The sequence below is a fragment of the Prosopis cineraria genome, unplaced genomic scaffold (genome assembly GCF_029017545.1).
Source record: "Prosopis cineraria cultivar Desert tree isolate PC_DT_omini unplaced genomic scaffold, ASM2901754v1 PC824, whole genome shotgun sequence".
NCBI classification, from domain to species: Eukaryota; Viridiplantae; Streptophyta; class Magnoliopsida; order Fabales; family Fabaceae; genus Prosopis; species Prosopis cineraria.
In genome coordinates, this window is record NW_026556149.1 from 7,303 (window position 1) to 21,849 (window position 14,547).

Consider the following 14,547-nt stretch of genomic DNA (forward strand, 5'->3'; position numbering starts at 1 on the left):
ATTTCTTAAAAAATTAAGAAAATATATTTGGAATTGTTAATAATATTAGTTGAAAATTTATGAGAATCTATTATAAATCACAAACTAATTATTTATAACTTTTTTGCTATCAATGTATACAAAAATCGCTTGACAAAATTACAAATAAAATAATACACCTAGAATTATTTATAACATTATGTGGGATTTTATGATTAATTGTAAATTATAAACTAATCACTTGTAATTTTTTATTATTGATTAGGAAATTAATAAAAAATATTTAAAATTTTTTTTAATATTAATTAAAAAATTATAAAAGTTCATTTTAAATCTCAAATTAATTAATAAAAAATAATTTATTATAAATAAAAATTATGATCTATTATTAAAATTTTAATAATTTAAAATTTATAATTATCATTAATATTTTTGGCATGAAATTTCCAATTGTCCTTTTCCTAAAAATCAACTGCTTTCCTCGTGGAAAAATCATTGAATTGTCCTTTAGAGATAAATACCAGTGTTGTCAGAAATTAGATTACCGTGTCTGCACATGGACTTGATTAATGTCCCTCGGAGATAGACAGCAAAAATTAATAATTTAAGCGGAAAAGAATAAAAAGGTTCTTTTTTGTTTTTTGGATCAGGAGGTGTTGTTGACTTTGACTATTCTATTATGGCCAGTATTGCTTTGATTTGACCCAATAATGAGAATATGTTCATTATGTTGAATTCCATTTCATTATTAAATAAACAAATAAATAAATAATAACGGGGCGGGGCTGTTGTTGTCTATCGCAGCGTTGTTGCCGAGACCAGAGAATACGGTTTTGAAGAAAGGAATGGTTTGCATCGGAGGTTCCCAACCTGGTCCATTGCGTTCGGTAACGAAATTTTCATCAGAGAGGTCAATCACAAATTGAGGATTTTGATTCCTACTGTCTCGATGAGGAACTCTCTGAAAAAATTGCGAGGTCTTGGACTTCACAAGCATCATCATCATCATCATCTCCATCATGATTCCAAGGGCCGTAGGGACGTTCGATCTTTGGCTCAGTTGGATGAGCTCGATCAGGCTACCCAGGTTCGTTTTCGTGCTTTTCTTTCCCTTTCTATTTTTGATATGATTCCGTTTTGTCCGATTTGTTCATCATGTATTCCTAGTTTCATCATAATATGGTCTTCTCTGGAATTCAGCACTAACCCCAGCTCACTATTAATGTTCTCTCCCACTAGGACTCGTTTTATATTTCAGTTGTCGCAAGAAATCAAGACAATTTGTTTCAAATTCATCTCAGAGATGATGAAAAATCCGTTTTAGGGTAGAAACCAATAAATTAACTCAGTGTAATATTGTTGTAATTTTGTGTGTTATGGAACTAAAACTTCAGAAATCGTGCAATTGAGTCACCAACCTGACGCATCACCAAATTTTACCTGAGCTTGAAATTATGCTGTATGTTATCCCTTCAGTTTATTGATTGGCAATATTATCTATTTTGTGATCAAATAAGACAGTAGCTCTGTTTCTTCATTCTTTCAGGACATGCAGGACATGAGAGACTGCTATGATAGCTTGCTTTCTGCGGCGGCAGCTACAGCCAACAGTGCTTATGGTATTTCAAAGATATTCATTTTTATAAATTACTGGGTCTAAAGTTGTATATTGCTAATTCAAGAAACATACCAGGGCGAATAAAGTTTTCGTGGTTCACTTTGATAAAATATGCACATCAGAAACGATGCTTCAATTCCCTGTGAATGATATCTTTGGCATATTATTGTCTTTTTTTCAAACAGTTTTGCATGATTTCCTCTTTTTGCAGAATTCTCAGAGTCCCTGCGGGAAATGGGCTCTTGTCTTCTCCAGAAAACTGCATTGAATGATGATGAAGAAAGTGGTACAGTCAATGATACTCGTCTAAGATTGCATCATGGTTTCTTTACCCCCCCCCCCCTATTTGGTGATTTAGTGAATAGGTATTGTCTTGCAGGGTGAAAAAAAGAGAATAAGAGCTTTTTCAGTTTTGTTCTCATTTTATGTTTTTAAAAACTATCTTATAAACCAATTTTTAGAATTGTTTTTCAAAACAAAACAAAATGAAAATCTGTTTGATTATTTTAATTTGAAAAACAAATTTAGATTTAAAAGAACAGCTGATAGTGGTGGTCACCATTAGTTAACAATGATGGTCTATAACAGTGGTTGGTTATAGCTGAAGGTAATTTACATAGTCAAATTTGGCATGCTTTAAAAAAAAAAAAAAAGAACGAAAACAGCTCTAAGATGTTTCTATTTTTTTATTTTTAAAAAATAGAAAATGAGAACAGCTTTGAAAACATTTAAATCTTGAATACTAATTCAAACGAATTTTTTTATTTTTAAAAACAAAACAGATTTTGAAAACAAAAATCAAACAGGCCCTACATCTATTTTGTTGTGTTTTTCCTTAGTTAGTTCTTTGGCTATAATCTGATTTTGGTTTAATAAATTGCTATTTAGACAGATGCTGTTTTCTGACCGATGTGTCAGTCATGGCTATGGCCAATATCAAAAGCAAGCTGTCTAGTCCATTATTTTGATTTTTTTGCATAATCCTTGAAAGTGTAGAATCAAATCATATAAGTTTTAACTCGAAGGCTTTGTTTGGAATGAGAAGAAAATAGGGAGGAGAGAAAGTTATAGGAGAAAATGAAAGAAAAAAGGCATTTTACACCTTTTTTCCCCTCCTAATTTCCTCTTAGAGATGGGGAAAACTGAAAAAAAAAAAAATATGTGCTAGGAGGGAGAATGTCCTTTTCTTTTACTTTTCTTTCCTTCCTATTTTCTTCCCATTCCAATCGTAGGGTGACTGTAGTTTTCATTTCATCCATAAATATCTTTCTTATGAAAAAATTAAGAGAAGCAAAATATTGCCACTAAATTAAGCTTCCTAGGGTGTCTGATATTTATCTAAATATTTCTATTTTGTGTCAATAGTGTAAAATTGATATGATAAAATGTGATTTTTATTCTTCAAGCTTGTAGAAAACATACTTATGTGTTGTGTTGCAGACTATTCTCTGTGGTGGATTCTCCAATGATGCACTATAAATCATTTATGCAGGTAGGGTTTTGCTAATGCTGGGGAAATTGCAGTTTAAGCTGCAAAAGCTTGTTGATAACTATGTGAGTGCTGGTTGCATATGTAAAATGAAAAAAAAAAGCATTTCTTTTTGTCTGTTTTGAAATTATTGCTTTGCTTATTTCAGCGTGGTCATATAATCAAGACAATCACAACTCCATCAGAGTCTTTAATGAATGAACTTCAAATTGTTGAGGTTTGTTCTTATGAACCTTTTGTCCTTTACTATAAATGGCATGCATAAACTTTTAAGAGGTAAATATGTTAGCATATATTTAACAATCCTTGACAGGTTTCTGTTGTTTCTTAACTTATTATTTTCTTTTACCCTGTATTTGACCCTTTTTATTATTCTGGCTCAGTTAACTGTAATACTTAATGTTGATGTTTTTTATTAGTTTTACTTGTAAGTAGAAGATATATTAATTGCCATACAATTAGAAGTTTGACCACAGGGTTTCACATCCTAATCAGACCGGAAACTATCTTTGAGATTCTAATATATCAATATAGAAACTCGAAGTTCACTTTGGTAAATGGGTATTATTAGATATATTTGATCTTCTACTAAGGAAAATCTGTCTATTTGATAAAGGTGTTCTGTGGACTTCTGAAACTTGATGTTACAGATCTGGGAAATGTGTTTGGTGTTCCCTGAAAAAAGAGCAAGTTCAAAGCAATCCTGCATTGTGGCCTTTCTTCCTTCCTTTAGTATATTAGTTTACTCACCAGTTTTCTCTATGGTGTTAATGGATTGCAAAACAATTATTGTAGCACCACAGGAAAATTTGCAAAAGTAAAATGCTTCTAGCATCTTGTAGTTGCATGTTGAAAACTATGGTATCCAGCCCCTTTGAGTTTCATGTATTAAGGTGTCAGTGCTGTTTGAATTCACAACTTTGTTATTACTATAACCAAAGAATATATTTACGTTAATGCTCAAATATTCATTCACCAAGTTTGTTGATGTGATAATTGTGTCTGCATTAACTATGTGTTGCACTGTTGATTATCAATTATTTATGGGACTTAATTTAGTCAATAAAATTTCCCCCTCTTCATGTTGAAGCAGGAGATGAAGCGACAATGTGATGAAAAAAGGTATGAAATGATAAATTGAATTTATGTGTCCCTGAAGCTGATATATGTCTAATCATTTCGGGTAAATGATCAGCAGAGATGTCTATAAGCATATGTTTACAAGATACAAAGAAAGAGGCAAGTCTAGAGCTGCGAAGGCAGAAAGTTTTACTGTGCAGCAGTTGCAAACTGCTCATGATGAATATGATGATGAGGCGACATTATTTGTTTTTCGGTTGAAATCTTTGAAACAAGGACAATCACGGAGTCTACTCACACAGGCAGCACGTCACCATGCTGCTCAGGTTTTACATTCTCTTACTTTCTTCTTTTGAGCTGGGAATTGTATATGTTGTATTGATTTTCTATGTTCTATTTTATGCCACATAACAGTTGCATTTCTTTAAGAAAGCACTTCAGTCTCTTGAGACAGTGGAGCCACATGTAAAATCAGTAACTGAACAGCAACACATTGATTACCCCTTTAGTGGTCTTGAAGATGATGATGGAGATGACGGTGATGATGGGGAAGATGATGATGAAAGTTATGATGAGAATGATGATGGGGAGTTGAGCTTGGATTATGGGCAAAATGAACAAGACCGAGATGTTTCTACACCACAAAAATCAAAGGAGGTAACCAAGAAATTGCAATATTCTTAACCCTTCCTTCTCCCTCAAAGATTTTGAGAGAAGCACATCTAATGAAGATCAGTGACTTCCCCAATAAGAAACTTGTTGATATGATTAGGCTGGAGATTTATAACACACTGGGGGTTCGGGTGTTATCATATGCTAAAGAGAACATACATAAAATGAAAGCTATGGGCAGAGAAGTTGCAGGCTTATGAACACGAATTTTACGTCCTATATTTGTTTGAACTTGGCTTATTGTATTGTGTGCATAAGTAAATAGGTTAGGGGGAATGCTGGATGCAAAGTTTAAGAAAGCACCTCTAAGGAAAACTGTAAAATATTCAATTTTCTGGTCGATGCACTTATATGCTATCGTGGTTATAATTGAAGAACTTTTTTTTTTTTTTTTGGGGGAGGAAAATTTTGGACTTCACCATATATATTTATATATATTATATGTACTTACAATCTCAATTTCAAATATATAAATTTGTTAAAGTTTCGTGATTTAATCACATTTAGCAAATTGCTTCATATACTTCTTCCTCAAGGTAGAACAGTAGAAGCTTTTAAGGTAAAAGAGAGAAGAGAAAAGTTAATTACTGGACTGGAAATATTTCATGAATTGATGTTATATAAATGTCCTCAGACAAAGGTTTTTAAAGCCTCTGGAAATATGATGTATTTAGTCTCCTCTATCTATATATATGTGTATGTATGTCTGTACATATTTATTTATTTATGAGTACGCACATTGAATATATATTATACTCCTTTGCAGGAAAAGTTAGACATGCTTAACAGGAATTCAATTTCCTTTAGGTTTAGGACAGAAAGCCAATCTGCCCCACTTTTCATCGATAAACCTGACTTTAGTGAAAAACTAAGACAGATGCAACCATCTTTATCGAGGAAGTTCAGTTCATATGTGCTGCCTACACCTGTTAATGCCAAGAGTTCTATCTCTTCAGGATCAAGTAATCTAGCGACTTCCAAAACACATATAAATTTAAATGAGCCTACAAAGAATTTGTGGCATTCATCCCCGCTGGAACAAAAGAAATATGGAGAAAATTTTGGAGATGAGGAATTCTCTCGTTCTACTGTTACGAATGCACAATCTGTACTCAAGGAAAGTAACGGCAATGTTGCCTCCACAAGATTGCCACTTCCGCTGGTTGATGGCCTTTTATCTTCAACTCATGATGCTTTTCATGTTCACTCTAAGAAGATTAAAAGACATGCCTTTTCTGGTCCATTGACTGGTAAACCATGGCCTACCAAACATGCTTCGGTAGAATCCATTCGATTGTTTTCTGGACCTCTTTTGCAGACTCCAACAGCACAGCCTCCATCATCGTCCCCAAAAATATCTCCTAGTGCTTCTCCTACTTTTACATCTTCACCTAAAATAAGTGAGCTTCATGAGCTTCCAAGGCCTCCAGCTGGTTTTTCATCCAATTCTTCAAGACTTGTTGGTTTGGTGGGTCATTCAGGTCCACTGGTGTCCAGAGGTCCAAAGCTTTCTGCTGCAAACAAATTGGTTACGTCAACTAAAAATGCTGCATCTCCTTTGCCAACACCTCCTCAGGCCATGTCTCGTAGCTTTTCCATACCTTCTAGTGGTGCAAGAGCTGAAGCATTGCATGATCCAAGGCCAGTGGAATCCCCTAATAGATCATCCGTGTCTGAGGATCTTGCATCTCTCCCGCCATTAGCGTTAACAAGCAGTCAACTGTCTTCTGATGGCTCTGAGACTGTTGCTCAGGCTGTCTAGATTGGAGGTAATTTTTAACCTTGTATTTTGTTTCCTCAGCTTTTTCTTGGGTCTATCTTTTTTCATTTTATTAGAATATTTTAAACATATGAATTAAGAAATCTGGACAATGTGGAAGGAGTCTGTATGTATAGATATATATTTAACATATAACTGGCATAGCCTTTGAAAGTTGCCTTATTTCATGTAGAATAAAACAGAGGTAAGAGTAATTAAATACCTAATCCTCTAATTGAATGGGGTTGGGGGCTTGGCCAAAGGGAAAAAAAGTGGTGGGGTAAATTGTTGATCACTTTGAACACAAGTTGCTCGAATGTGCATATGGTGGTAGCAAAACTTATAAATATAATAGGACTCGGCATGACTGCGTCGTTTGCAATTTCTGGTAATACTGTTGATGTGTATTTTATATACTTCATTTGATTATTCACATTTTAGGTAAGAGTGTGTTTGGCATGGATTTTCCTTTAAAACCACATTTATTGATGCGGGAAAAAAAAAACTGTATTGATGGCAAAATGAAAAGGAAAGAAAAGAAAGTGCTCGTGCATTGGATGAACTGTATTGATAGTGAAAATCACTTTCAAGATTAAAAAAAAATTAAGATTACAATTCATGTTTATCCGAAAATTAAGTGACTCCAATCAAAACACACTAATTGGAGTACTCATTTGTCTTTTCAGATGTAGAATTTGTAATTCATGAATTGACATGAAATTGTGCTTGTTTTTGTTTATAAACTGTCATGTGACCATTGTATGGTTATCCAACATTAGGATAAGCTTCATGATCGTTCTGAGTATATATAGTTACTCACTAGTTGCTATAATTTTTGGAGTTTGAATATAGATTTTGTCTCGGCTTTCTATTTCCTGGGATTTCATTCTTCAGTTCTGAATTATTTACATGATTCATTAAAACAGGCACTGAAATTCTGCAGATTAATTCCACTCACGCATGAAGATAGCTCTGTTGAAGACCTGGCAAATAAGGCTTAGGGTCAAGTTTTGTTTCACAATTAGTTTTGTGCCATTACGAATCTGTAAATATTCCTCTGTATCTGCATGTCATCATTTTTGTTCGGCTCCCTTTCAATGGTGGAAAATAAATGCCCGTGGGTTGCATACTTGCATTGTTGAATTGTGTATTATTTTCTTTATCCAATATTCAAATTAATTACGCCTCCTCTGTCACCCACCCAAGAAATCTTAATCTTTGTCTTTGTACTCCCTTGTAGCATTCAGTGTACTTTTTTTTTTTTTTTTAACTTGGTTATTCTAGAAAGCATCAATTCACATGCTTCCCAACAGGGTTATTTTCTTGATTAAGGAGAAATTGTGTTTCCTAATTTTCTGATGGAAAAAGAGGGTAAATTACAAATTTTTGGGCCTAAAAAATACTGGTATTACCCAAATCGAAGTACAACTTACTACATTCAGTTTCACGTACGGAAAGAGAGAACACAAAGTCAACAGTATCTCTAGTTGGGCTTTTTTTGGGCCCCAATTGGGTGTGTCGTCCAATATAATGAGGGTCTTGTCACCTTTCAGTCTGCTGTTCAAGACATAGTTTATAATGTTTTTAAAAAAACAAGTCAAAGCTTCTGGCCCCCCCAAAAAAAAAAAAACAAGTCAAAGGATTTCTAGTATCTTGAAATCAACAATAATATATAGATATCTATTAGTTTTATAAGAGGTCAACTTTCTACCATCTGTTGAAAAAGCCCAATGTTAACCGTTCATTTTTAAGGAAAAATATTTAACAAATTGGGAAAGCTTAGTCTTTTTTTACAAAGTTAATAGGTATCATTATTGGATTAAGGAAATTAGAAGTCCTTGAAGAATTTTTTTTTTAATATTTTTGCATCTTAGCGTAAAAAGAAAAGAAAGTGGATCTGAAGTTATATGTTTTTGTGTATTTTGGAATTTAAAAAATAAATTCTATTATTTATAAATTTTGAATAAGGGGTTTATTTATAAATTTCATAATTTATTGATATATTGAGTATCTAAAACAAATCAAGAACTTATTAAAAAATGGATAATCAAACTTTTAGTTTTTTAAATAAGGAAATTAGATATATAGCCTCAAAAAATACAACTCCTATAAATTATGAATGAGATTTTTGAATATTTTAAAATATGACCCATTCATAAAATCAAATAGATGTATTTTACTTTTTTATCTTTAGATTAAATTAATTATTAAAACGCAACATATCTATTGCAACCAATCCTTAACTGACTGAATCATTCCTTTTTTCCTCTAAATATGAAATTGCTTGTGCCTTTCTTCATTGTTGTGCGTTTCTTCTCTCTCCCTCTCTATTTTTTTTCAAGAACATATGAAGAGGACATTAGACATTGAAGAGGAATCTTCATTTCTCGAAGTAGAAGACTAAGCTGAAATTTATTATCTGTTATCAGATTTTTACCATCTTCACATCTCTCAGTAACAACAAATTTTTTATGGACTGTGTTTGATTTATTTTGGGCAAATGATTATGTATTTTTTGTGTTGCTGATTTACAATACTACATCATTGATATACATATGTATAAAAAAGTTTATGTATAATTGTTTAGTTATGTTAATCTACGATAGTATATCAGTGATATACAACAGTATATCAACGATATAGTATTGCGAATCAGTAATATAAAAAACACATAATCATTTGTCCAAAATAGATCAAACACAAAAAAATTTTTGGACTCTTAATTTATTACAAAGAGTTAAATACTTAAACTAATAAAATAAAAAATCATGAATATGTAACTCCATTTCCCTACCAATATGCTCTATTCCGTTGAGTATCATCGATGTATCTTACCTCATGTTTGTCTCTCATGATCGTGACTACAACTCACTCACATTGTTCTGTTGTCTCACGTTCGTCTCTCTCGTGTTTAGTTCCATCTTCTCTCTCACATTCAACTCTAAAAAAAGTCACTTTAGACTATATATCTCACATTCATTATGTTCGATTTTAGAGATTTCTTGCGTTTTGATCTTTTGGCATTTACGCAAATATTAAAAGGGAATTTTTGTAAACTAATTATAAACTAAATATTACAAAGGCCATTTTTAAAAATTAAACAAGGATAGATTATTTTTTTACTTGCTTTTATGATACAAGCTATGTCTGCAAAAATCCCATTTTAAATTTACTTCAATATTTTTGTATATTGATTTATGTTTGTTAAAATCTTAAATTTTTTTATATAGATTGTTTTTCATACGTTTTGGTTGGATATATACATAAATACATATATTCTTCTACCTATATTTTAAATTTTTAAAAGTTATCACATTATTTTTTAAGATTAAACAATAATTTAACTTTTAAATTATAAGTCTAGAAGCATTTGAAATCTTCAATTTTTTTATGTAATACTTCTCCTTAACTTTTGAAAACAAACTTTTGAAAATGAAACGATGTTATCCCTATCATTAATAAAATTTAATTTTAATCATTAATTAATTATAAATGATAAAAAAGGACCTCGAACATGAAAAAAAAAATTGCGAAAATTTTTTTAATCTTTTTTAATATTTACCTGGGTCCTTATTTGTAATTATTGGTCTTTTTGTAATGTTCTTGGTTTTTTTCTATTATTCTTTAATCAATTAACAGTTATAATTAACTTTTATTAATAATATAAACTACATTACATTATTTTTTTAAAGTTCAAGAAAAACATCAAACAAAAGAAATAAATTTCAAATTTCAAATTCTCTTTGAATATATCATTCAGACGTCAAATTGCCTTTTAATCCTAACTTTTATTCAAGTCATGTTAGATCGATAGCCTGGCTTAGATTAGTTATTTCTTTGAACATATTAAGTGGTACTTACACTTCAAGTGGCATTATTATTATAAGAAAGAATAAAAGAAATGTGAGGATTGGACAATCGGTCACTAAGATGGGAGTCTTTGTAAAGTCAAGATGCAGAAGGCACTCGTTCTATTCTTAGTATAGAGATTGATCCAAGCAAGCGACTTATAGTATTAATATTAATATATTAATTAAAGAAGGATATGAGGGAATGAGACATTTCCTTTACACTACTAGTAGCACAACACAAGAAGGGTCTCGTGTGGTCATTATCATCAGTTATCAGTTAATCTATTAATTGCAGGTTCCTCCAACATCATATCTCACGAATCCCATCAATTCTGGCCCTTCCAGTCTCGGATTGTTCATGAAACTGCAATGTCACACAACTTGTTAACAGCCATGAAATAGGCAGAAAAGAAACTGATTTCTACAAAAGAAACATGGGCTCGTTTAATTTTCTTCTCTTTTTGTTTTTCAAAATTACTTTGTAAAAAAATGGATTTTCAAAAAATAAAATAAAAATGTATTTGATTATGTTAATTTAAAAATAATTTTGGTGTCAGACAAAGCCGATAATAACGATCATCAATAATTAACGGTGATGACTTATGACAGTGGTTAACCAAAATTAAAAGTGATTTAGAATACTTAAATATAGGGTATCTTAAAAATCAAAAATGAAAAATGAAAATAACTTTAAACTATTTTCATTGAAAAGAATTTCAAAAACATTCAAATTTAAAATACTTGCCTAAACAAATTTTTTCATTTCTTGTTTTTAAATCAGAAAAGAATTTTTAAAAACACAAATCAAACAAGCCCATTAATACTAACTCATCCAATTAGCCAGATCTTTCAAATCAGCATGGCCCAATATTTTCAAGACTGTCCACTCATCAACTTGAGCAATCTTGGACTCCAGACATAGAAAAACTCTCAACATGATTTTTTTTTTAATTTTTGTTCTGTTATTTACAAGACTCAAGTAATATTTCTTTTTTATTAAAAAAAGTTTAGATGAGTTAACATCTCATGATTTATTATAATTAAGTATATCTCATGGATCAAGAGCACTTTTGATGGTACTCTCCAATTATAAGTCATTTTTAATTAATTCACCTATAATAAAATACTGAAGCTCTCATAAGATGAAATTAGTTTCCAGTATTATCAATCTTCATTACACCAAACCCTCCTATCATATTAATTTTTATCATCTCTTATTAATATGGCACATATGGGGAAAAATATTTAATGCTCTAATAAACTATAAGGTGACTATAAAAAAGACCAAGAATATTTTCTAAAAACCCTATCTAAGAGGCCTTGAATCTCTTCCACATATTAAAATTAATATGATTATGAACATTAATTCTGAGTTTAGGACTCACCTTTCTTCAGAGAACTTGGAAAAGGAACCAGAAGTTGGGAAGGTTCCACATAAATTATTGTTCGAGAGGTCTCTGCAGCGAACAAAAGAGAAATAACAATAACAATAATAAGAAATCATCGGAAAAGTGAAATCACAGTAAAACCAAAACCTGAATTATAAGAGAAACTCAGTACAGGATCTTAAGGTTTCCGAGCTTGGTTAGCTCTCTCGGTATCCTTCCACTCAGTTTGTTGCTGTTGAGTCGACTGACACAAAATAAAGTTATCAGCTTATTTTAATTAATTGTTGGATTTAGTCAAAATAAAACATCATTAATTAATCATTAAGTACTCTAATAACGCCACATCATATTGCATACAGGAATTTGAGATTGGAGAGCTTGGAGAGAGTTGGTGGGATTTTCCCAGTTAGGTTATTGTGATAAAGATCCAAGCTCACAAGACTCGTGAGCTCCCCTAGCTCCTTTGGCATAGAACCCTCCAAGTTGTTCATGTACAATTCTCTTCAAAAAACACAGACACACATCATCATCATCATCAAACCAAAACAGAGCTCCTTTGACTTTGCTTAATTACAATTCTCTGCAAAACACACACACACACACACACACACACCATCATCATCCTCAAACCAAAACAGAGTTCCTTTGACTCTGCTTAATGCTTACAGAAAGCGAAGGCGATCTAGCTTTCCCAGCTCTGGAACCAAGTGGCCAGACAGTTTTGCATGCCCCAAGTCTCTGCATTATATCACAAAAGAGCACAATACCCAAAAAAAAAAATCAAATCAACAGTTTGAAAATCTACACACCCATTTATCCCTTCATTAAAGAGTCTGTCCGTGTGTATGTGAGAGAGAGAGAGAGAGAGAGAGAGAGAGAGATTTTATTTACAGTCGAGTGACTCGTTTGTCATCATCACAAGTAACATGAAACCAGGTACACGGATCCACCAGAGTGGGATCCCAACTCTCAAGCACGTTGTTTGGGTCGTGCACAGATCTTCTGAAGGCGTACAGAGCATCCCCTGTTTCGTTTTCAACAACATAACACCATTAACAACACAAGACAAGGAAGAAAAAAGGAAAAAAAAAAAAACACACACACACACACACAGATTGTTTACCTTCCATATTTGCATTTGTTGGAGCAAAGAGGTGGGAGAGGAGGAGGAAAATGACAAGAACATGGAGAGTCCAAATCTCCATTAGAGATTCAACTCAAGATGTGTCTTAACAGTTTAGTTTGTGTTGAGAATTTTTGGCTCACAAGATGTGTGCGTGCCTTCAAAGATTCTGTATTATTGCTAAATTTATAGAGCCCATCAATGCAGGCGGGATGCCAGAGGGTGCACTTGTCATTTGCCTCTTCCTTTTGGTGTATTTTTTTTTATTTCCACTAAAATATTTTAATCTTCTCCTTCCTGATAATTCATTACTTTCAACTTCCACTTTTAAATAAATAAATAAGAAATTCAATCCATATTTATCTCATTGACACTTGTATTGTGCAGAACGTCAATCTTTAATTAAGGAATATATGGCTAAAACATTAAGGAATATATAGCACTGCAATATTTAATTAAAACGTGTCATGTTTATATCAAAATTCATTAAAAAAAAATTATTCAACTTTGCGCTTGCTATCACAAAGAATTGTCAATTTAAATATTTTGAAGAAAAATCTCTTCAGTGGTGTTGGGATTTCCTTTTAAGTTATATAATAGCATAATATATGTCATGTTTGTTACACTGAACCTATTATATTATTTAATTTAATATTAACGGTTCTCTTCTATTATTTTTTATTTAGAAATATAAAGAATATTTTTGGACATCGATCTTTTTTTTTTTTTTCCCAAGGAGAAATAGTGGCTAGAGAATCTCTGCCCTAGGGTGTAGAGACTGTGGACAATATCTTTTAACTATGTCGGACCAGATTCCATCACACAAACAATAAATGAATAAACTCCTTACACATTCTCTGGTCTCTCTCTCTCTCTATCATTTTTTGACATAAATGTACTTTTTTTTTAAATATAAACATTTGTTAAAAAAATAAATATTAAAAAATATAAAATATTTTTAATTTTTTAAAATATAATTATTGTTTTTTTAAAAGTGTTCCTATTTTATTGGGATGAGGTTTAATTAAAAATATTTTATATTTTTAAATAAAAAAATATAATTTTTTTAAATGAGAGAAAATAGTATAAATTTATTGAATTAAAGTAAAAAAAAAATTATTATAAAGCCAGAAAAATTGTCAAGTAGGGACATAAATGCAGCATGGCCATTCTCACAAGTATGATTTATTCATTTGCTTATTGGAGATTGTATAATTTTTAGTTCTATTTTCTCTTAACAAATGATTTAATTCTTCACTTTTGATTGAATGTAATTTTTTTTATAGTTTATTAAGTTATAAAATTATAAAAATTAGTTGTATTGAATTAATAAATTAAAACAACTCAATCATTTTGAGTTAAGAAATACAAAGGTTGAGTTGTTTTGAATTAAGAAATTGAATAGATAATTAAAAAAATTAGAGACCAAAATTTACATTTTTTGTTTTTTGTTTAGCTATTGAGTATAGGATAATTTTTGAAAATTAATTAATTTTATAATTTTTGCATAAAATAATTAGTATAGACCATAACAATTATTTTATACAAAAATTATAAAATCAATTAATTTTTTCAAAATGATCCTTTT

At 31.3% G+C, this 14,547-nt stretch overlaps 2 protein-coding genes across 4 annotated transcripts; one reads left to right on the plus strand and one right to left on the minus strand.

The window, feature by feature from the left end:
• The first annotated feature begins 763 nt into the window (after positions 1 to 763).
• LOC129298476 (uncharacterized protein At2g33490-like) lies at positions 764 to 7,779 on the plus strand. 3 transcript variants are annotated; one of them, XM_054936896.1, is made up of 10 exons: positions 764 to 1,066; positions 1,526 to 1,598; positions 1,809 to 1,883; positions 3,090 to 3,151; positions 3,235 to 3,303; positions 4,180 to 4,208; positions 4,282 to 4,492; positions 4,581 to 4,823; positions 5,605 to 6,607; positions 7,524 to 7,779. In XM_054936896.1, exons 1-9 carry the CDS (start codon positions 929 to 931, stop codon positions 6,598 to 6,600), a joined length of 1,896 nt encoding a protein of 631 aa, XP_054792871.1. In that variant the 5' UTR covers positions 764 to 928; the 3' UTR covers positions 6,601 to 6,607; positions 7,524 to 7,779. The 3 variants fall into 3 exon arrangements, with proteins under 3 accessions (XP_054792871.1, XP_054792872.1, XP_054792873.1); XM_054936897.1 differs by having other exon boundaries at positions 7,541 to 7,779; XM_054936898.1 differs by having other exon boundaries at positions 4,285 to 4,492.
• A 2,807-nt stretch (positions 7,780 to 10,586) lies between these two features.
• LOC129298478 (leucine-rich repeat protein 1-like) lies at positions 10,587 to 13,121 on the minus strand. Its single transcript, XM_054936899.1, has 7 exons — positions 12,960 to 13,121; positions 12,728 to 12,860; positions 12,503 to 12,574; positions 12,194 to 12,337; positions 12,009 to 12,080; positions 11,834 to 11,905; positions 10,587 to 10,812 (listed from the first exon to the last, which is right to left on the minus strand). Exons 1-7 carry the CDS (start codon positions 13,039 to 13,041, stop codon positions 10,734 to 10,736), a joined length of 654 nt encoding a protein of 217 aa, XP_054792874.1. The 5' UTR covers positions 13,042 to 13,121; the 3' UTR covers positions 10,587 to 10,733.
• Between the last annotated feature and the right edge of the window lie 1,426 nt (positions 13,122 to 14,547).

Bases quoted from the DNA above. Each gene is read 5' to 3' on its own strand.
- LOC129298476 (XM_054936896.1), top strand. From the start codon at position 929: ATGAGGAACTCTCTGAAAAAATTGCGAGGTCTTGGACTTCACAAGCAT. The intron at 3,304-4,179 runs GTTTGTTCTTAT...ATGTTGAAGCAG, and splicing joins ATGAACTTCAAATTGTTGAG to GAGATGAAGCGACAATGTGA. The intron at 4,209-4,281 runs GTATGAAATGAT...GTAAATGATCAG, and splicing joins CGACAATGTGATGAAAAAAG to CAGAGATGTCTATAAGCATA.
- LOC129298478 (XM_054936899.1), bottom strand. From the start codon at position 13,041: ATGGAGATTTGGACTCTCCATGTTCTTGTCATTTTCCTCCTCCTCTCC. The intron at 12,575-12,727 runs GTAAATAAAATC...GATATAATGCAG, and splicing joins GACAAACGAGTCACTCGACT to AGACTTGGGGCATGCAAAAC. The intron at 12,338-12,502 runs GTAAGCATTAAG...TGTTTTTTGAAG, and splicing joins CTAGATCGCCTTCGCTTTCT to AGAATTGTACATGAACAACT.